At 52.8% G+C, this 21,887-nt stretch overlaps 4 protein-coding genes across 7 annotated transcripts in view; 2 read left to right on the top strand and 2 right to left on the bottom strand.

Annotated features, from left to right (window-relative positions):
• CPEB1 (cytoplasmic polyadenylation element binding protein 1) overlaps positions 1–7,243 on the top strand; it is a 30,528-nt gene extending 23,285 nt beyond the window's left edge. For 3 of the 4 annotated variants that reach the window (XM_082769634.1, XM_082769635.1, XM_082769636.1), the window contains 8 exons: positions 394–643; positions 890–1,003; positions 1,278–1,382; positions 2,315–2,451; positions 3,323–3,521; positions 4,898–4,992; positions 5,202–5,282; positions 5,843–7,243. In XM_082769634.1, the coding sequence (XP_082625760.1) occupies positions 394–643; positions 890–1,003; positions 1,278–1,382; positions 2,315–2,451; positions 3,323–3,521; positions 4,898–4,992; positions 5,202–5,282; positions 5,843–5,953 (1,092 nt within the window). In that variant the 3' untranslated portion in view covers positions 5,954–7,243. The remainder of the gene's footprint in view (positions 1–393; positions 644–889; positions 1,004–1,277; positions 1,383–2,314; positions 2,452–3,322; positions 3,522–4,897; positions 4,993–5,201; positions 5,283–5,842) is intronic. The other variant, XM_082769637.1, reaches the window with a different exon arrangement.
• Positions 7,244–7,528: 285 nt separating this feature from the next.
• On the top strand, positions 7,529–10,368 carry RPS17 (ribosomal protein S17). The gene is made up of 5 exons (XM_082768634.1): positions 7,529–7,620; positions 7,812–7,963; positions 8,408–8,513; positions 10,051–10,116; positions 10,243–10,368. Exons 1-5 carry the CDS (start codon positions 7,618–7,620, stop codon positions 10,321–10,323), a joined length of 408 nt encoding a protein of 135 aa, XP_082624760.1. The 5' UTR covers positions 7,529–7,617; the 3' UTR covers positions 10,324–10,368.
• Positions 10,369–11,749: 1,381 nt separating this feature from the next.
• On the bottom strand, positions 11,750–18,922 carry TERB2 (telomere repeat binding bouquet formation protein 2; the record flags this gene model as incomplete). Its single annotated transcript, XM_082769154.1, has 8 exons — positions 11,750–11,895; positions 12,402–12,493; positions 12,588–12,700; positions 13,154–13,215; positions 13,478–13,623; positions 15,041–15,122; positions 15,771–15,869; positions 18,847–18,922. The coding sequence occupies 8 exons, from the start codon at positions 18,920–18,922 to the stop codon at positions 11,750–11,752; spliced, it is 816 nt and encodes a 271-aa protein (XP_082625280.1).
• B2M (beta-2-microglobulin) lies at positions 18,463–21,836 on the bottom strand. Its single transcript, XM_082769224.1, has 4 exons — positions 21,682–21,836; positions 21,320–21,598; positions 20,518–20,552; positions 18,463–19,168 (listed from the first exon to the last, which is right to left on the bottom strand). Exons 1-3 carry the CDS (start codon positions 21,755–21,757, stop codon positions 20,539–20,541), a joined length of 369 nt encoding a protein of 122 aa, XP_082625350.1. The 5' UTR covers positions 21,758–21,836; the 3' UTR covers positions 18,463–19,168; positions 20,518–20,538.
• Between the last annotated feature and the right edge of the window lie 51 nt (positions 21,837–21,887).

Consider the following 21,887-nt stretch of genomic DNA (forward strand, 5'->3'; position numbering starts at 1 on the left):
TGTGCAGCTGGGTCCACCTGCGTTGCAGCGTGAGCAGCAGCTCCGGGTGCCAGCAGGGTGCCCTGTGCTCCTGCACACGCTGTGGGCTGCTCCTCCTCGGGATCAGAGCATAAAGCCAGGGCCTCAGCTGTGCCTGGCTCTGCTCTGGCACTGCTGCTTCCTTAACTCTTGTGTGGGGTGGGGACTGGGATCTTCAGTGGCAGGCAGCACAGCTCTCCTCTGGGAAGGTCACCTCTTCCCCAGTGAGGTGAGGCAGTGGCTTTCCTGCCTTCGCCGGACCTCAGTCAGAGCCAGGAGCATCCCCAGAGCCTCTCCTCCGCGTGTGGTGCATGACCTCAAGCGCTGCATCCTCCTGCTAGGAAGCTGGGCTTTAATGTGGAGTTTCTCTTTCAGTCAAGCCTTCGCATCTCCCCGCCTCTGCCCTTCCTGCCCCTCAGTGGGGTGTCAAGAGACCCCCTCAAGATGGGAGTGGGGTCACGGCTGGAACAAGATCAAGCGGCCTTGGCTGCAGTAACTTCCTCCCCAGCCAGTGCATCAAAAAGATGGCCTGGAGCTTCTGCGTGGCCTTCCTGGGATCTCCTGGACTCTCCAGAAGACCCCTTCAGTATTGAAAGAGAAGCCAGGCTGCACAGGCAAGCAGCAGGTAAGTCAGGTGCTGGGTCTCAGCAGGCTTCAGTGCCTGGTGGTGGCTTCTGGGAGGGGACCGGGTGGCCTGGCCTGAGCTTGCAGCTCAGAGCTTCCATGCAGGCCTGCTTCTGGGTCCATGAGCTGGTGGACAAACAGGCAGAGGCCGTTTGGGCAGCTGCCTCCCTGCTGCAGCTCTGCTGAATGGGTAACGGGGGGATATGGTCCTTACGGTCCTCTTCTGAGTGCTGCCTGTTTGTCCAAGCTGTGAATGAAGCAACTTGCACCTGGAGCGGGCAGCTGCCTCCCCGAAACTACAAGAACCCTGTCTACTCCTGCAAAGTGTTCCTAGGTGGAGTCCCCTGGGACATTACGGAAGGTGAGCAGCCCACGGCCATGCACGCAGGCCTTGGGTTTTGGTATCTGGTGGGCTCCCATCCTCCCTGGGGTGCTGCTGCCAGCTCCCCTGCAGCCTGGGGGTAGGGAAGGAGCTGAAGCTCTGTGAAAAGAGCCACAACTCCCACTGGAGTTGCCAGCATGTGGTGGCACAGTGTGTGTACAGCTTGCTCAGGCCTTCAGGAGAGCCCTGTGAGGAGGTGGCTGCATGGGAGAGCCATCTGAGGGGGCACTGACTTCTCTCCTTCCGTGTGTAGCTGGACTGATCAACACCTTCCGTGCGTTTGGCTCACTGAGTGTGGAGTGGCCTGGTAAGGATGGCAAACACCCACGCTGCCCTCCCAAAGGTAATATGCCTAAAGGTAATAGCGACACGGTAGGGTTACTTTTTTCCCATGCTATGTTACAGCACGGATGCTGGGATGGTACGGCTGCATGCTGGTGACTGGATGGTACAGAGCACCCTAGGGTAAATGTCCTGCTCGCACTGGGGTCAGCACCAGGGTTGCGGAGCACTGTCACCTCTAACCTGTCCCTAGCAGGGCTGGGTGGAAGCGTGGGGGTGCAAAACCCCCGTTTGGCGCTTCCAGAGCCCAGTGCGGGGCTGTCCTGCTCTGGTGGTGGCTGCCAGCCTCCTCTGCTGCTGCAGGCACCCAAGGTACATGTGCCCTTGGTGTAAAGCACCCACAGTGAATACAAACGTGTGTTTGCAGCAAGCTGTGGGCACCACTGAGTTGAACAGCCCCGTGGCTTACTCCTGTCTGAAATAGTTGGGCTGATGTGTAAGCAGGAACGAGTTACCGCATAACAAATGTGGTGCCTGGTTTGTAGCCTTGGCAGTGCATACTGGCCTTGCTCAGCCACCAAAGCAATGCGAGGCACTGTGTTGGCACTGACGGTGGTGTACAGCTCTGTGTTGATGCTCCTGAGACGTCCGAAGTGTGAAGCTGAGCCCGATCTCCTGCAGCCCGTTTCTGGGCTGGTTGTGGCCATTTGATGTGTCTAGAGGTGGCTGCAGGAGGCAGTGGCCCAGATGTCCCTGAGCGCCGTGACTTCTGATGGAGAGGAGCAGCCCCGTGCTGCAGGGGGCTCTTCCCCAGCTCCGTGCATCAGCAGTGGATCCTGTGTGTGGTGCTTGAGCAGGAGTAATGCTGCCTCCCAAGAGGAAGGGTTGGGGCCTGCAAGAGATGCAGTGCAGATACTTTGGGTGCTATCAGTGTTTTTGAAGGTGTTTGGAAGCTGGAATGGCCTAACAGCAGCTCTAACAGTTGTTCCTCTCCCTTCATCTCTAAAGGATACGTTTACCTGGTGTTTGAGTCAGAGAAATCTGTGCGTTCTCTGCTCCAGGCATGCTCCCAGGACCTGCTGAGTCCTGATGGGCTCAGTGAATACTACTTCAAGATGTCCAGCCGCAGGATGCGCTGCAAAGAGGTGAGCAGGCCCATCAGTTCTGCATCCCTTTGTTTGCGGAGACACTTCCATCCCTCTGGTTCTCTATTAGACCTCGCCTGCTCGTGGAATGGATGGCTCCTGTGCGTGCTGCAGGCAGATATCTTGGATCTGCAGCTGAAGCTGCAGCTGCTGCCCAGCACAACCCTGGCTGGCTGACCGGTGTGCTGGAGGCGCTGCAGCAGCCAAGGGCTTGGACTGGCACACCAGTGAGTGGGGCCTTAGCTGTAGATCAGGTGCAGCTGCACAAGTCTGTAGAGTTAAAGAATTGAGATTCAGGCCTTATCTAGACAGGCGCAAACTAATTGCACTCCAGACAGCTCTCCTGGTGTCTGGCTATTGGCAGCACTTTTGTGCCTGGTGATTTAGCTCTGGCAGAAGTTTCTCCTCTTCAGAGCCCTATATCAGCTGTCTAGCAGATGGAAGCTCCTGTTGAAATTGGCAGTGGGTGGGTTGTTTCATCGATCCCTTCCAACAATAGGCTTCTGTGCAGGGAGGCATCTGACTGGGCTGTAAACATAGGTGCAGGCAGTAGGTAAAATTGGTCATGCCTGGATTGTTTCCTGGCTGCCAGCCCCAGCGGACTGGTGTTTCAGATTCCAGTTTGGCTGAAACAGAGCAGCATGGAGCGTTTGTGTTCCCTTGGCAGGCCCCAGCTCTACTGAGGTGTCTGGAGCTCCAGAGCTCACGCCCTGGATGTGGACCCTAAACAGCAATAACTGAAGGGGCATTTGCAGATCGGGGGTGAAGTCTTGAGGGCCTGGGTGGGTTCCTGCCCTCTGAGGGTGCGGGATCAGCCCGGTGCTGGGATCACAGGCCCTTGGCCTGCTGACCTGCTTGTGTTTGCTTCCAGGTGCAGGTGATCCCGTGGGTGCTGGCAGACAGCAACTTTGTGCGCAGCCCGTCGCAGCGGCTGGATCCCAGCAAGACTGTATTCGTGGGGGCTCTGCATGGGATGCTGAATGCAGAAGCCCTGGCAGCCGTCATGTATGACCTGTTCGGAGGGGTCGTCTACGCTGGCATCGACACGGACAAGCACAAGTACCCGATCGGTGAGTGCTGCTCCTGCCAGGGAGCACTCTGAGGAGATGCGCAGGCTGCAGCCATGCCCGTTGCTGGTCCCTTCCCAGGGCACTGAGTTCTGCAGGACAAGCAGCCAGCAGGACAGACAGCCATCTGCCTCCACCTCTCTGGGAGCAGATGTCCAGCCAGCTTCTTCCACCAGCAGTGTTCCTCACCTCCTGGCTGCGGGGATGCGAAACAAGCCTTGGGGGTGCTGGCAGAGATGATGTGCCTGGCACCTTCCAGTTCCCAGATTATTCCGCAGCAGCTCAAGGCTTTTAATGCCTCTTCAAATGTTGCTGAAGGGTTTTTTGCCTTGGTTCAGTGCTGTGCACAGACAGTCGGCTGCTAATGATCCTTAGATGCTGCTTGAGCTCTTCCCTCCCCAGAGCAGGGACAGCTGTGGCTGTTACGGTGTTGGGGCAGACTCAAGCCTGCTGGCTGCTGACCTCAGCACTGAAGGCGCTAGTCTGTGTGGAAAAACACTGCAACAAACCATCAGGAGCAGTTTTCCAGACTCAAGCTATGGGAAGGCTGCAGTGAGCCCTGTGTTTTGGAAGGGACTGTGAGTCTCTTGGTTGTCACCAGGCAAGAACAACTTCAGTTGGCTAGTGCTGAGCTGCCTGCTGCTCATCGCTGTCCATGGACAGCTTCCCAGCTTTTCTGGTCAAAGCTGGGTGCCCGGGGCCTGGGTTTGGGGTGTGTTCATGGCACTGCTGAATGGCTTTTGGAGACAGTCCCAAGAGACCCCACAGAGCTGGAAGTGACCCTTGTAGAGAGGAAGGGTCCCCAGATGTGATCTCTGTGCCCCAGAACAGATCCAGGTCTCCCAGCCTCTGTCCTGTGACGCTGGCTGGGTGCTGAGGGGACAAAGTAAATGTGCTCTGGGTGGTGCTCTCTGCTGTGCCCATCCCTGCTGCCTTCAGCTCTAGCTGCCAGCACGCAGGAGCGTCGTGTAACAGCCAAAGCTCTTATTACTCCAAGAAAGGAAACTCGTAGGTGAGCACAGATAGGGTTTTCTGTAGCATAAGAAAACTCTGCTGGAAATGAGTGGTGCAGGAGCACTGCTGACTGGCAGTGAAGATGCAAAAAAGCAAGACTCTGGGATGAGTGGGAGGCTTAAAATAAAAGCTGCTGAGCTGTCTCGGCACTGGCTTATTTCAGGTGCAGGCGTGGAGCTTGCTGCTCCTGCTCCTCCTGTCCTGGTCCCAGAGCTGATGCAGGTGTGGAAAACCCTTTCTGCTCTCAGCTGCCTGCTGTGCCTGCCTGGTGGAGGAGGCGGGTGGTGTGTGGGGCTCCTCATCTCCCCAGGCTCCTGCCTTGGGGTGCAGGCTTGGTGTAATGCTTGTGGTCTGTCTTCTTTTAGGGTCTGGCCGTGTCACCTTTAACAACCAGCGCAGTTACCTGAAGGCGGTGACCGCTGCCTTTGTGGAAATCAAAACTACCAAGTTTACTAAAAAGGTGAGGAGCTGGTGGGAGAGGCTTTGGGGCAGCCCAGGGAGTTGGGCTTTTGTGTGTGTGTGTGTGATGGGCAATGCTGCTGGGAGCACCCTGACCAGCACAGCCTGCCCTGTGTCCCTGTGAGGGGGTGCTGGTGACCTGCATGGCATGGCCCTGCTGAGGCTGCCCAGAACCACTGTTTTATGCCAATTGCCTGGTTTCTTGTGCAGGTTCAGATTGACCCATACCTGGAGGACTCCATGTGCCAAGTCTGCAGTGCTCAGCCTGGCCCTTTCTTCTGCAGAGACCAGGTAATGCTTTCCCCTGGCGCCATTCCTGCTCCTGGCAGCCCCGTGCAGGGACTTCCTCAGGGAGGAGCAGGCTCCACTCCTCGTGGCTGTGGTGTTTGGGGTTCCCTGTTGTCCAGGCTCCCCTGCTGGGGAGGATGAGGTGTTGAAGCAAGAGCTCTGGAGGCGGCAGAGCCCTCCTGCTGCTCACCGGGGCGGAGGCAGCGTTCCACTGCTGTCCTGAGGCTGCTCAAAATGTAGAGGACGCTGGCTGACCTCTGCTCACTGCTGAAGGAGCTGGGCTGGAGTCCAGCAGCTCCCTGTTGGAGTCTCAATGGGAGATGGAGCAGCAGCAGCATGCTGTGCTCCACCTCACCGGGAGGAGATGAGAGTGGGAGAGCAGCAAGCGCTGGCAGAGCCCTCTGGCAGCATTGCTGGAATTCCCTCCCTCTGCTCAAGCAGCCCTCGGAGCTGCTGCATTGCTGTGGGCAGTGAGACCAGGGAGGGGGCTGCCAGCCCGCGGGCTGCTGTGTGCTGTGTCCACCCATCCTGACCGGTGGCGTTGCCCTCTGCTCTCCCCGCAGATCTGCTTCAAGTACTTCTGTCGCTCCTGCTGGCACTGGCAGCACTCCATGGAGGTCCTGCGTCACCACCGCCCGCTGATGCGCAACCAGAAGAACAGAGACTCCAGCTAAAGCGGCTGCCGGGGCTCGGGGGCCGCCGCGGGCGCAGGAGAAAGTCCTTTTGTTAACCTGCCAAGTGGAGAGCGCACGAGCGTGCCTGCTGGTGCCAGACCCAGGCTGGGAACGCGCTTCCTGAGGACTAATGGGGAAATCTTACATTCACGTTTGCACTTGCTGGTCTTTTTGTTTCTGCACTAATGCACAGTGAATTTTGTCGGGTTTTGTTTGGGGTTTTTGAGGGGGGGAGCACCCCTCAAGTGATTCTGCAGTTCCCAGACTTTGGTTCCTAGTTTGCTGACGAGAAGCAAAAAGGGCCGCGTGTTGAGAAGGTGTTTATGCAGATGCCTTCACCTAGGTTTTTTATTTATTAAAGGCGCTTTTTTACATTCCTTGCAATACTGATGGTAATAATGCAGGTCTCATTGGCTCCATTTTTTTGCAGTTGCCATACAGTGCCTTTCCATTCATTTAACCCCCATCTGAACGGCATAAACTGAATGTTCAGCTGGCGTTTTTTACTGTAACAACAAGGAGACTTTGCTCTTCATTTAAACCAAATCATATTTCATATTTTACGCTCGAGGGTTTTTACCAGTTCCTTTTTACACTCTTAAACAGTTTTTAAGTCGTTTGAAACGAGAGATTTTTCTTTCCTGGCAGCTTTTAACATTATTGCAATTTGTGTCTGGGGGCTGCTGGTGGAAAGTTGTAAATCGAGGTGTTTGCAACAGAACAGGACAGGATTTTTGGATTTGAAACTGGACCGGATAAACGATCTCTGAGCTGCTGTATATAGTTTTAAATAGTTTGTTGCACTTTTTTAAGTTGCACTTAAGGGGGGTTGATAGAGGTTTTTAATCACAAAGTCACAGGACTTACTTTTCTTTTGTAACTAGCTAAAAAAGGGCTGCGTTTCGGTGGACAGATGAAGGTTCATAGGAGCCCTTTCTCTTAGAGGGGACAAGTACTTTTCCTTTTGTTTAAGAAATGTATGAAGTAATGGTGCAGTCGACTGAAATGCTGCTGGGATTTGAGAACTTTATAGTTATTTTTTTTTTTACTTTCCCCTCTATCGGAAGCTGTGTGCCAAAGAACCAGTGTCATAATTTCTCCCTCTTTCCTGCTGAGCTGATGTTGCATTGTTGCATATCCCAGCTGCTCTTTGTGGGTTTTCGTGAAGCTGTGTGTGAAGTCTCTACCTCATTGTAGTATATGCAGGCAAGACTGCACTCTCCTACAGATGCGTGGAGTAAGCTGTGGTGTAGTTTTTGGCACATAATAAACACGTTGCAGCAAAAAAAATAATGAATCTTGTGCGCTTCCTCTTTGCTCGTGTGCACCTTGGGGATGGGTGTGCTGTCACCTGAGGGCTTTGGGGGGGGACACAGCAGGGCTGTGACCAGAGGCAAGGAAGTGTTTTGGGGTGAAGAGTGGGGTCGGCGAGGTGAGAGGGGGCACAGGGGAGGCGCCGGGCGGGCGTGGGGACCCGGGGAAGCCTTGTGGGCGTGGCCACACCTCCAAACCACGCCTCCTTTTACTTAAGCCCCGCCCACTCCCTCTCCGCCCAGCTCCTCCAGGCCGCCAGGGGGCGCTGTGGGCGCCGCCCGCTCCCGGCGTCCCCTGCCGCCTCCCGCCCTCCCCTGCGCCCTCTCTCTCTCTGCGCGGCCGCCGCCGACATGGTGAGTGCCGGCCCCATCCGCCGCCATCCGCCCCCATCCTCTCCCATCCGCGGCCCCGCTGCCCTCGGCCGGCCCCGGGGAGCTGCGGGGAGCGGGGTGGAAGCCGCGGGACCCCCGGGGGGAGCGGGCGGGGGGTGGGTGGGGGGAGCGGGGCCTGCGGCGGCAGCGAGCGGTGCCTCCCCCCCCCTTAGGGACGCGTTAGGACGAAGACGGTGAAGAAGGCGGCGCGGGTCATCATCGAGAAGTACTACACGCGGCTGGGCAACGACTTCCACACCAACAAGCGGGTGTGCGAGGAGATCGCCATCATCCCCAGCAAGAAGCTGCGCAACAAGATCGCGGGGTGAGGCTGCCCGGCGCGTTTTCCCTTATCCGGCGCGTTTTCCCTTTTCCTACGCGTTTTTCCCTTCTTCCTATAAGCTTTCCTTTTTTTCCTATGCGTTTCCCATTTTCCTGCACGTTTTCCCCTTTTTCCTGGGTGTTTTCCCTTTTTTGTGCATGCTTTCCATTTTTCCTATATGCTTTTCTTATTTTCCTACGTGTTTTCCCTTTTCCTATACGTTTTCCCCTTTTTTCTATATGCTTTCCCCCTTTTCCTATATGCTTTCCCTATATATTTTCCCCTTCTCCTACACGGTTTCCCGTTTTCCCTACCATTTTCCCTTTTCCTGCATGCTTTCCCCTTTTTCCTGCACATTTTCCCTCATTTCCCCCACACCCGGTGCTCTTGGAGGTGCCGAGGCCCCCGCGGTGCGCGGTGTCCCCCTGGCAGCCCCATGTCCCGCAGGTATGTCACCCACCTGATGAAGCGGATCCAGAGGGGCCCTGTCAGAGGCATCTCCATCAAACTCCAGGAGGAGGAGAGGGAGAGGAGGGACAACTATGTCCCAGAGGTGAGCTCGCGGCCGTCTTCCCACACAGAGACTGTGGGGCCTGCCCATCCTGCTTGGGGTGTCTTCTGTTGCAGGGGTGCTGAAGAGCACCTAGATGCAGTGTTTTCCTGTTACTGGCCCCAAACGTCTTTAAACATCGTTGAGGAGGAACTGAGGGGGGGCTTGGGTCAAAGGAGGAGAGCTGAAGCAGATTCTGGCCTCCTGTCTGAGGGCTTTTCCTTAAAAACTCTGTGGCGTGGGATGGGAAGAGCAGCTGACTTCCTGTGTTTCAGCTCTGCTGCTTGTTACAAGGTGGTACCCATCCTCCATTTTCCTCGCTTTGAATGAGGAAAGAAATAACATGACACAGAAAAATGTTTCAGAGCGGCCTAAAGCTGGCTGTGCAGTAGATGTCGCTAAAGAGAGGCAATTGGTAAAATCCCAGAGGTGGTCGGTAAAATCCCAGTTGGTGGAGGGGCACCACCGGGACCCTGACCTCCATGCGGGCGGTGCGTTGCCTGCTCGTAGCTCTGGTGGTCCTCGCACCAAAGTGCCCGCCCCGATCCCTTTTCCTGAACCTGCATTCGAAAGTGATCAAGGTCTGGTGCGTGGCCTGGTCATTGATAGTGCAGGGAGAGGAATTCTGAAAGCATTTCCCGTGTTTGGTGGGTCTGCTCCTGTCCCTCCCAAACCCTGTAGCATTCGGACAAGCTGCTCCTTGCTGCTCTTCCGCATCGCCTTACTCAGCTGCTTGTAGTGCTGTTACCTTCCGTGCTGTATAAGTGGTCGGTCTGACCGTTATCTCTGCTCTTCAGCCCTCTGAAATCGGTGCTGGGGTTTGGTGCAGGGTTTGATTATGTGGAAGATTTATTTTATTGATGTTTGAAGTCTGTATCGGGGAAGAACAGGTAGTTCTGTAGCCCAAGGTGGGGTGATGAGCCCGGTGCCACAGCTCAGTGTGACTCCTTGCTCCTGGCATCCAGAAATGACTCAGGAAATACCAGCAGCCCCGTGTGCTCTCACGTCCCCCAAATTCCAGGTGTGACCAGAGCTGTGCTGACCTGCAGAGCTGCCTCCTGCAGTTCCCTGCAGATAGCAGAGCTCCGGAGGAAACAGCGGGGGTGTTTTACACCAGCTGCCTTTCAAAGGCCGGGTGGGGTGGTGCTGGTGGCAGAAGTCACCCTGAAGCTCAGCTCTTCCTGAGCAGCGAAGGAGCATTGGTGCTGCAGCTGTGTGAGCTGGACGTGGGTTACTCATTGTTTCTTAGCAAGGTACCGGTGTAACGTAGCCTTCTGTGGAAGGGGGCACACAGAGGCCAAGGTTTGGGGTTTGGAGAGTGGAACTGAGATGGTTCCACAGTGTTTTGGTCGGGGTCCTCCTGGCTCATCATGGTGAGGGCACTGGAGCTGCTCACCGTGCTGGTCAGCAGGGCTCATGAGGAGGATGCTGCTGGGCTGTGCTGGGTGGGGATTTCGCGGCGGCAGCGCGGACTTGGCCCCTGGGGCTTCCTGCTGGGCCACGCAGCACTGCCCAACCACTGCCTCGCTTCTGTCCCCAGGTCTCTGCCCTTGATCAGGAGATCATCGAAGTGGACCCAGACACCAAGGAAATGCTGAAGCTTCTGGTGAGTAGCTTGAGCCGTACTCGCTGCGAGGGATTTATTTGCCTGGTGTCGCTGGGAGGGATTTGCCTCCTCCCTCGGCGGGGTTAGGGCTGGCAGCGCGGTGACTGACCCCGGTCTCTTTTCCAGGACTTCGGCAGCCTGTCCAACCTGCAGGTCACGCAGCCCACGGTGGGGATGAACTTCAAAACACCCCGAGGAGCTCTCTGAGGCAGTCGCTGTTATGTCACTTTTCCAATAAACGTGGGAAACCAACTCGGACTGCTTGGTCTTTCGAAGCCTGTGCGCGCAGGGGTGAGGAGGGGAGGGCAGTTTCTCTCGGGGTGCCACATCTGAGGCTTCACTGTGTGAAGAGGACTTGACGCCTTCACATTTGTGAGCGCCTTTTGGGGGTCTTTCCTTGGGGCGTGAGGTGCAGAGCTGTTATTTTACAGGTTTTCCTGCAGGCATGCGTGCTTGTTGCTCTCAGGATGGCGGCGCACAGCCAGGAGAGGGCGAGTGTGGTGTGTCCTCGCCATCAGCGCCTCCCAGCTTTGTGCTGTGCTGCTTGTGCGTGGGTAGCTCTCAGGGCCGTGCTGTGCCAGAATAAAAATTGCCTTTTATAACCGCATTTGTGACTTTTTAGTGCTTAAATGAAAGAGGGAGAAACCGGATTTTATTTCTATGAGGGGAACAAACTGGGCTGAGCAGAGCACTGGGGGTGGAAGCTCCCCCGTGGAGACAGGCCCCAAAGCCCCCAGCAAGAAACCCCACCACTAACGATGTCCCCAGGGTGCAGCAAGCATGGCAGAGCTGTGGCCTTCACCCCCAAGGCTCCTCCCATCCTCTGTGCACAGGCAGAGGACCTGCAAGTCCCTGCCGTGGCTGTTGGCATCATCCAGCACCACAACCTGTGGTCACGGTGCCCTGGGCACCCCTGCTGAGGCAAGGGGTCTTGGCACAACCACCTGCAGCACTCGGACCCGTGACTGAGGTGGGTTCTGCTGAGGGAACGTTTAGGGCCTGTGCTCAAAACCCACACAAGCCCACGAGGCTCCGTGTTTGTACTGGGTGTCCCAGGCCCACCGTGACGGTGCTGACCACAGTCTGATGGGGCACTGCGTCCTACAGGCAGGGCTGTGATGAGAAGCCACTTCCTTTGCTCTGCGTGTTCTTCCAAGGCTGCCGTTTGCAGTCACAGGATGACTGTCTTAAGTACTTCATACAAATGAAAAGGCAAAGGGTTTGGTCTTTCAGAGATTCGTCTATATTTACGTGTTCTGTGGAATTTAAGTAGGAATAAAATGTTTACAACAAACGTAGCCATTTAAATGTACACTGAACATTTAAATGTACACTGAACATGCTGAGCTGTAGTCAGGATGAACCAAAGGGCCAAGTTACAAATCCCCTCAAACAACACAGAGATTTAACACAGAATTCTCAGCTCAATACCACCAATCTCTTCACTATTTAACTAAAACACGGTGAGAACACAGACTGACAGTAAAAATAACCATCAGTCTGCAGAAAAGTAAGTAAGGCGTCAGAGCATCTAACCACGGGATGTTGCTAAACAGAATTGAGTCACCGTACCGGGCTGACAGCATTTTGGCAGCACTCTGTTAAGCTTTTGATGAGAACAGCCTCCTGTTACTTACAATTTTCTTTTCATTTTAGTTTTCACATCAGAGTAAACTTTGATTTCGTTTTGAATCCAGTATGCTGCGTAACCCGAGGTGCCAGGAATGAAATCACGTAGCTCTCCGACGTACTTTTTCATGTCGCGAGCAGAGGTGTAGCCTGGGAATGGAAAGTGCTGGTCTCACTGTGGGAGCCCTGAGCTACCTAATTTCTCATTTCTCAGCTGAAATTAGAACTATGGAAAATGAGCAGTGCTGAGGGGAGGGGACCAATTCCAGCTGTGCCCTTGGAATTACAGCAAAGGCTGGTTGCGCTCTCAAGATTCTAATGACTGGAAATTGGTGTCAGATAATGTCTAGGGAAACGGCTCTGATCTACCACCCAGGAAGCTCAACCTTCTTACCTGACACAACTGCCGCACCACTTCTGATATTTGCACGTGCCATGCAAATTAGGACAATGAGCAATAAGCAGTTTCCATCAGAAATGAGCAGTGTCAACAAAAAATGACAATCTTTCAGGTGAAACCTGTAGCCATTTCTGAGTCCAGTAAGAGTAAGGGGGGAAAGAGCAATCCCAAGGGGCGTGTATGGCTTCATCAGTACCCACAGCTGTTTTGGGGCATATTTTCCACTTGTTACAAGGCTACCTATGCTACACATTACCTGTCACCATGTTATTCATCGGGTACTCCTTAAGTGCATGGTATGAAAATTCCCCCTGGGTTGATGCTCTGGAGCCTGGGTTTTCTTCACTGCTGTATTGGAGGAGAAAGATGTTATTTCCTTCATGTTGGATATCTTCTGAAAGGCAAAGGCATATCCAAATCCTACCATCAAGGCCAGAAATACCTTTCAGACAGGTTCCGTACATCCTCCCTCACATCTTGCTTGCAGTCTTTTCTCACCATCTCTGCTTCATCTGGCAGATCTTCATTAGGTTGAAGATCTTTGTTAGGTCTCTGCTGGTGTCAGCACAGAGTTCGTTTAGAATTGTGCCCTGAGCCCATTTGCCTTGAGGCAGTTTTAGAAATTCTGATTGCCAGCATATTTTACAATAAAGTTATAAAGATTATGATGAATTTTGATTCAAAAGTACTGAGAAATCCTTCCAAGAAGACAGCACACAGTAGGAATTGTCATGGGGAAAGAAAATGCTGCACCAAAAGGGCTGGACTTGGACCTCAGCAACAGGCAGTCCCCAGAAGGATGTACAGACCGGGTGCCTGCGTGGGCAAGAGAGAAAATCCCTCCTGCATGTGCCAGTGTTTTGTCCCTGGGTTGTCACACTGAGAGGGACACATGCAGCGCAACAAGTGCAAGAACATTTCATCCTGTATTTGGGTTGAGGGTCCGGGATGAAAACCAGTTGCTACAACTGATTTTTACACCACCTCCTGCAGTATTTCTCATCTTACCTGTTCTGCAAGGGAATCATCCATCTGCTCCCAAATAAAGCCACCAATTTTTCTTCTGATTTCTGCCGTGAACAAAATTAAATGACTGTAAAAGCACGAAATAAGAAGACTGCCCAGTGGTGCAGGAGCTCACTGAGTGGCATTGCTCCCTAACAGTATAATAGATGGAGCATTAATTCCTCAGCCTCAGGGAGGAAGAATTGCTCCCAGCAGAAGGAAATCCCCCACCCTCAGGGCACAGGGGACCAAGGATTGATGCCAGTTGGCATCCCTGTGTGTACTGGGGAATACAGAGCGCAGCAGCCACCTGATGTTCTCCCTCACCTTCTTGCAGGCAGGCAGGAGGCAGAATGAAGTGGCCCAGAACCACTGACTCCTTCATTTCTGCACTGGTGTTTGCCCAGGCAGAGAGGTAGCAGGAATGGAAAACTGTAGCTCTGCCATCCAAGTACTCCTGGCTCTCATGTATCCTGAAAAAGAATGGTTCCTGAAGGTAAGCCTGAAATAAAAGCAGAACAGAAATAGCTTTGGCTTCGATCAATCTGGAGATACAGGGCTAGGGGGCAGCTTTGGGTAAAACAAGTGTGAAAGGATGTGTGCTGTCATTAAAACTGACCTGCTTGGATGTTTTTGCCTTTTTGCAGGGTGAAAAAGTACCCAAGGAAAAGCTGTTATTTTCTGAGACTCTACCAGCAACGTCCTGTTCTAGCAGGATGTGCCAGGCAATGCTGTGGCTGAAGGAAGGGCTCTGTTTTAGGATCTGCTGGATTCCACTCCCAAAGCTGGCCTCGGTGTCTGAAGGCTTACAAAATCTAAGCCAGTTCTAAGCAATAATGTGTTAAAACAACCTGCTTTCAGCCACTAGGAAAGCCTGGTGCAGAGGATCAGGAGAAACCGCTCCCTTTCACATAAATATATTTGCGTGATAAGTTACACAGCTATTCACTAGGTGGAGGAAGATCCTGAATAATCTCTTACTTCTGTAGTTCTCCTGTAAAAACATTATCGAGCTCTATTATTTTTATATGAAACAGAAGGAAAATATCAATTCAACTCTTTTCCTGCTGGGTTATTCTCGTTTCCAGGCTTGCTGTCACAAAGTTCCGCCCTGCCTTTTTTTTTTTTTTTTTTTTCTTTTTCTTTTCTTGTGGTTACTTCCTTGTTTACCCCATGGCCTTGGGGATGGTGTCAGCTCTGTTTTAGACCCTGTGCTTTTCTAGCATGTCAGGTCAAAGGTAGCGAGAACAAAGCAGCACCATTACTTCGATTTGCACAATTAAAAGCTTTTATCAGTTGGTTCTGTGCAGAGGTCTTGTACCAGCACTAAGTGTAGGTGGGTTTTATTTTTGCTAGTACTACTTGGAGTGTGAATGCAGTTTTATCAGCTCCTACCTTGCTCTGCTTCCCACACAAAAAGCTATGCCAGTATCAGCACCGTCCTTTTCTCACAACACCGTCCCCAGTGCTGGGTTGAAGCCAGCCTCATGCATGGAAAGCTGCATTATTTTCACAGTCATTTTATGTTTTGTTTGGCATAGCTCTAGACACACTTTATTGTAGGTGCAGGTTTTCACATGCATGAGCTCTGTGTCAGAGCAGACTAAGAGTAAAACCCCAGCAGACCACAGCAGGAACTGTACAAGGCACTTCCAGAACACCACCCTGACCTGCAGAGGATGTTTATACCCATTAAATACTGGGCTAACACAACTGTTATCGTTATCTGTGCTTTTACTTTTGCTGTCGCTACATAGCTGCATGGCTGAGCCTCTCCAGTGTGTCACGCATACGATGGAGGGGGCTAACAGTGACCAGGGGCACTTCCCGAGCATGTGCCAGACAGTGAGGAGGTGGCAGCGGGGGGGGACAGCTGGGGAGAGGGACAACCTGAGGGTGTCAGGGTGGGCAGCATCGCAGCTGAAGAGGTAGTCAGCATCCTGCCAGCGGGTGAGCAGCCCCCCGCCAGCCACTGCAGGAGGAAGAACAGGGGTGAGGATGACGGGAGGCAACCCAGTGTGTACCCACACACCCCGACATCGTCAGAACCCAATTTGTCCCCACATTGGATTAAATACACACCCCCAACACCAAAGAATTTCCACACACCCCAACACATTTCCACACACCCCTGTGTCCCCCCACACACTCCATGTCCCCACACACCCTCAACATGTTCCCATATACCCCAGTGTGTTCACCCACATCCCAGTGTGCCCCCCATGTCCCCCCACACCCCAACACACCAATGCATCCCCACACCTCAGTGTGCCTCCCACGCCCCATGAGTCCCCCTACACCCCACGACAGCCCCACACACCCCAACATGTCCCCAGACCCTGTGTTTCCCCACATACCCCAATGTGTCCCCACACCCCAAAACATCCCCGTGTCCCCCAATGTGCCCCCCAACCCCAGTGTGTCCCCCCACCACCCCAATGTGGGGCACTACCTACCCCTTGTCCCCACACCCATCACTACACCCCAAACATGTCCCCTCACACTCCAGTGCACCCGGGGTGTCCCAGACCAGGCCCCATTATGGGCCCCACAGCCATTGGTCTCCCCGTGACCCACCCTGGGCTCCTCACAGGGGGTCCCTGCCCCACTGAGGGCTCACCCCACAGCTGCTGAGGGCTGGGCTGGACGCTGCGGGAGAACCAGGCACGGTGGCCCCGAAACATGGCAGGGAAGCCCTGAGGGGTGGTGAGGCAGGAGCCTGAGGGGCAATGGCGGTGGCGGGAAACGCTGAGGGGAGCCGGGCAGGGAGGGACTTGCTGAGGGCTCTGAGTGCCTCTGGAGCCCCAAAATAGCTCAGGGTGGTTTCAGTTAGGCACACAGGTGGGTCAAGTGGGACTTTTTAACCAGCTGAGGTAGGTTTTTGTACAAGGCTTGACCACCACGTCCTCCAGAAATGCTTCATGACGTAGCCCGGCTGGTGACACCTCTGGAAACCTGAACAGAGCTGAATGTGCCCCAAACAGGCAAGTGATGCGTCAGCCATACTGAAAGGTGAAGCAGAAAGCCCTGATCTTTGATTCATACTCATTTTTCATCATTTTTTTACACAATCTGAAGACATAAAGATAAGCATTTGGAGGTGCACCAGCATCTCTTCTGTTTGGTTTTTCACTTTTCTGTTTGGTGTTTCACTTTTCCTGGAGGACGTCTATATTCAGCTGTGTCTTGAAAGATTTTTCCCCTCCTCTTTTACCTGAGCCCTTTGTTTTTTTCTCCCTGTCACGCAGGAACTGATGAAGTGTCAGAGACTCTAAGGTGACGTGACATTGAAGAAGTAACCCGTTCTAAAAACACATACTTGGTTGATCTGGGAAACAGCTTGCTTTCAGCAAAACTGCTCACAATTCATAAAGCACAAATGAGGCTTGTTTCATGCTTCATACTTGCCAAGATATCCCTCGACAATTCCACCCCCTAGGAACTTGCACTGAAAAAACTGCAGCAGTAGTGCAAGTACATCCCAGATATCTCTGGACCACCACCCACCACCCCCCCGGCTGGACCCCCCTCAAACAGAGAACTTTTTTCTAGAAATGATCCCAAAATTTGCCAGCCTTTGGGACTGTCATGCATCATACTCCCCAGAAAGGGGATTTTTGAGTATGCTGACAAAATAATTCCTAAGTAATACCACAAAAAGCCCACAGATGCAATCAGGGCAACGACTTCCCTAGTGCAGCATGATGTTGTTGGATGTTTCCTTCAGCAATGTGGTCTTCTTGCACCACCTGTGCCATAGCATTTTCAGCTTGTGCGGAGCCAATTTCTTAATTAGGAGGAGGTTTTCCTGTTGGTGCAAGACACCCAGCCATCACCCTGTGATGCATTTGCAGCCAGTAAAGGGGAAGCCAGGGTGGTGGCAGGTACCTGGTGGCTCCCCCTGAATCAGAGGAGGCCAGAACACCATCTGTGGCTCAAGCCACCTTGGGTTCTTGCAGCAGGCTGTGCTGCTCCACAGGGATCTCTGGAGGGGAATTTCCAACCTTGTCTTCCTTCCCAGACTATCTTCTACCACTGGTGGGGATGGCTGATCTTCAGAGCATGGTTGACCTTGCAAGCTGAGCTCTGCAGTGGCTTGGGCGAGCTCTGCTGTCCCAGGCTGGGTGACGTGTGTTTTGTACAGCCACCCAGGCATGACATCCTGGTTTGAATGCTCCCGAGGGTTCCCCTTGCTCCTGCAGAAGACAGCTCCTCAGAAACCCCCCAACTTCCCAGGTCCTGAACCCATCTTTGTACTCACACAGGATTTTCCTGGATAGGGAACATGTAACCCACCACCAACACCCCAGTGGAGACCCCAAGGTTTCCATCTACCTCCTCCACCTGAGAGACTGTTGGGTTGAACAAAGGGTCTGGAAGGAGATGGACAGTGAGCCCTGGGTAAGACCAATGCCCCACCTGCACACCTTTCCTGATGGATAGAAATTCCCAGAGCACCTAGCATTTCCTGACTGATTCCAATCCGAGGCTAGGAGAGCACGCCCCTTGTAGTAAACAATTTGAGTAAAACATAGTTTCAAGCAAAGCAGAAAGCCAGAGGATTGCATATGGCAAGTTCCCTTCTCCGTGTTCATCATGGAAAGTGCAAATATAACAGAAAAAGCTGTGAAGTAAACCAAGATCAGGTAAACCTTCAGTATGTGATGCCTTGGCATATGCAAGCCTCCGTGAATCTTTACCCATGAGAGCAAGTGCAATAAACCACACACACCAGGTAGCCAAGAATCCTTGTTCAGGTGTGAGCTCTGCGCTAATCAGATCCTCCTTGATCTAACAGCACCAAGGAATCACAACAGCTGCTTCATAAAATTAAAGCAGGCTGCCCAGCTGTGCAGCATAGCTCCTGCAGTATCACCATTTTTGGGTAATGCCATCAAATTCTTGTTGAGCTTGAGGTGTGACAGAACAGCCCCCATGAGGCCATGTGCTGTAGCTTGCCCCTTGCAGAATTAAAAAAAAAAAAAAAAAAAAAAGGAAGTGAAACTAGCTGATACATCCTGCTTCCCCTCAGTCCATCTTTGACAGCACATGCCCTGAAAAGCATTAGCCAGATGTCCTGCTTTCGTTTGTTATTTTTTTCCCTTTTGAGGGACTAAGTGGCTCCCCTCCAAAAAAAAAAAAAAAAAAAAGTGTGCCTGCACCTTCTCAATGGGGGAAAAAAGTGCAGCCAAGTGCAGCTCCACCATACTCTGGATCAGCCCACAACCCAGCAGAGTCCAAAAAATTGGTTCAGGCTGGTACAGGACTCTGCAGAAATACTTTAAAGACACATATACTTCAGAAAGACACACTCCTTTTAAGTTTTCTGATTGTATTTAGATAAAAATTAGGTACACTGAAGACCACTAAAGAGCTACAATTTTCTAATGGGTAATGCAGACACTTATACCTATGTGTTCAGAAAAGTCTAGTTAGCATACTACTTTGGGGTGAAGGTTATTTTGATGATAAGCTGTAATAATAGTTCTTTAATAATGATTCTACAAAACCAACCAATTGTCGCTACAGCCAGACATGCTTACAGAGAGCAGATGTTAGAGGATGTTTTTTTTAATTATATTATGGGGGAGGGTAGTTATGCACATGTTTTGAAGGTGTAAATTTGCATTACAAATCTCCTGGTACACAGCCAAATTTTCAGAATTCCCCCCTCCTTCCCCCCCAGATCAGCTCACGTTGCATCTCCATCCTAACCAGGTCAGGGTGGTTCAACAGCACAGCATGACTGCGCTTGCAGAACATCTGCCACATGCCGCAGTGTTCAGGCCCTCCCTCAGCCCACTTTTCCTCTGATGCCAAATTCCTCAGTATTCTAATTTCATGGTGAAGGAGGCCAGGAACATAATACCGCGTGTTCAGACAACCACTGTTAACTGTAGGCGACCCCCAGCATTGTGAAGAGAAGGAATTTCATGATGAAGACAATTGCTCTTTTCCATATGAAGAAAGGACAGAAGCTCAAATTCATTTAGACTTGCAGGGAAAAATTCTTCAGATCTGCATGGGAGAGAGAAGACTAACATCAGTCACTCTGCATAGCTTCAGTTGTAATTATTGTTTAGGAAGAGCTCTCCACAAGGGAATTCTGACTGCAGAGTCCCAGCTACAGGCACACAGACCCACCATTGAGCACTGCAGAAACCACTTTCAGTCCCTTCCGCCCGGGGGGTTCAGACTTCAACAAGCAATCCCCTGTTAAGACCATCAGTGCTCTGCACCCTAAACAATGCCTGCACAGACGTTCTTGCTTTATCCTGCTCTTGCCTCCTCTGTCCCAGCTCTGCAAATCCTTACCCCCAGACTCCAGCAAAGTCAGGACTGTCCCTGCCCTACAGTCCCAGCCCAACCAAGCTTGGCATCCCTCACTATCAGAGGCCTTCATGCAGACATCCCACCAAAACCACTGGGGCACGCCACACCCCAGGCCCAGCTCTAGGGCTGGGTTTCCATCCCCAGGAAAGTGACAGAGGTGCTATATCACTTTTCTGAGCTCTGTAACCCAGAATTGTCTGTACTACATCGAATCACAGGCCCATTTACCTCAGTAACATGTCCCAAGCAGCAGCTGAAAGAAAATAACTAACCGCTGATGGCATCCCTTCTAAATATTCTTCCAATCCAACCATTTTCCACTCTGGGTGAATTTCCTGAGCCTTTCCCCATCCCTCAGTACCACACACATTCCTGCTGCTAATTAAGAGTATATCCTGTTCCTCATCCCAGGAAGCTGGTGACCTCACCTCCAGTTTTCTCCTGTCCCTGAAGACCAACACCCCTCCCAGCCTTTGTTGGAGAGACCTTTAGGGAAAACAGCGGCAAGGAAAGGACTCTGATCCTTCTACATCTTAAGAAGCAATGCCCCAGGGTTTTTCCAAAGTCCATGTGACTCATGACTCAGTCTCAGTCTAACGGCCTTGTTAACATTTTCTTCACCAATGGGAGGGAGGGGGGGTAATTCCTGTAAGGCCTGGCAAAGGCTTATCCTGCACAATGTCAATAATTACCCAGCCTCAACTGGAGTACTCAGAGGAGTTTCAGTTTCAGGTCTTTCAGCCACACATCCTCAATTTTCTCTATCAAGAGTTAATCTAGCTGTTTGCAGCGATCTGTGCCTCGCACATCACAAGTTTCCAGAATACCACCAGTAATATGCCCAGTGCAGGATTAGCCATATTTAGTAAATAGCAAGAGCTTCAGGACAGCTCAGCCCCCATTCAGTGGCAACACGATGGGGTTTTTGTGGTCACTCCTTTCGTTCCTCAATTCTGCAAGCCATGTACTTCCCTCCACAGAGAGCAGTCCATGTTCCCTTTACCACCGGCACACAAAATACGAGTGTAACTCACCATGATTATCCCCGGCACATCTTAGAAGTCTGGTTCTACAAGAAAGAAAGACAGCATTAGGCTTCAGAGCAAACAGTAGTCACTATAGGGCCCACCCTTGTGGGGAACAGCCTCAGAGAGCTGCCCTTGCTCGGCTTTGTGCTTCCTGCCACTAACCACAGACCAGATCACCAAAAAATCACTCCCCACTGCTGCATTCTTCTTTATGTTCACCCCAAGCATTGTGCTTTACTCTTAGAAGGCTTCACCCAACAACCAAGGGCTGGAAAGATCCTGGTTTGCCTCGGGAGATGCCCAGCTGCCCTTAGACCAGAACTTCATGCTCACATGCTGCCGTCAGCATTAAGAGGAGCACCAGCAGTCTTGGCTTAGGAGCCAAGGCACACAAGGGGAAGACAGGAATTCAAGTAAGCATGATCTAAACAGTAAGCGTCAGTCTTTACCACTAGATTAAAGCCAAAAATCATTGCATCACCCATCTTTTTTAGATAAATCCACCCAGAGAGCTCTATTAACAGTTGTCAGGCCCAGCATAGGCAGGCCAGGAAGGCAGGGGACAGCTACCTACAGGACCTTTGGCAATGCCAAAGCAAACCTTCCCTATCTGCTGCGAGCTAACTCTCGCACGGGTTTGGTGCATAGTCTTTCCAAGCCAAGTTACTTTTGTTGGTGCTCACGTACGTCTAGAACAAAGCCTTCAAAACACGCTCCACGACAGCGCCCTGTTTCTAGAGAGCCTGAGCCCAAAATCAGCGAGGCTTCTGGATGCGAACAACAGCGACACGCGGAGAGGAAACCATACCCCATCTGAAGAACTGCGGCTCCTGGAAGGCCTCGTGGGTAACCCTGCAGGTGTAGACGTCGCTCTTGGTGGGCGTGAAGGTGGCGTACACCAGGCGCTGGAAGGTCCAGTCGTCCCCAAAGGACATGTCGTTGTACTTGACGTCCTTCATGGGCTCCCCATTCTTCAGCAGGGTGATGTCGATCTTGGGGGGGTGGAAGCCCTCCACGTAGCAGTTGAGGACGTTCTCGGTGCCGGCGGTGGCGGGGTGCCGGGAGTACACCTGCACCTTGGGCGCCGCTGCGAGGGGCGAGGCAGCGCTGAACGCCGGGACCACCGGGGACAGCCCCGCCACCGCGCCCCTCGCAGCGCCGAGCACTCACCTTTGGCCTGCCCCTGGCCGAGCAGCGCCACCAGCGCCACCAGCGCCACGATCGCCGCCTTGGCCGCCAGCCCCATGCCTCCCGCTCCGCTCCGCTCCGCGCCGCTCCGCTCCCCTCGACGAGTGGCCCCGCCCGCGCGCCCCGCTCCTATTTATCACCACCGCGGCGCGCGGCCAATGGCGAGGCGACCTCCCCGCCGCGTCACT

This window comes from Aythya marila, assembly GCF_965140915.1.
Source record: "Aythya marila genome assembly, chromosome: 11".
In the NCBI taxonomy this organism is placed as follows: domain Eukaryota; kingdom Metazoa; phylum Chordata; class Aves; order Anseriformes; family Anatidae; genus Aythya; species Aythya marila.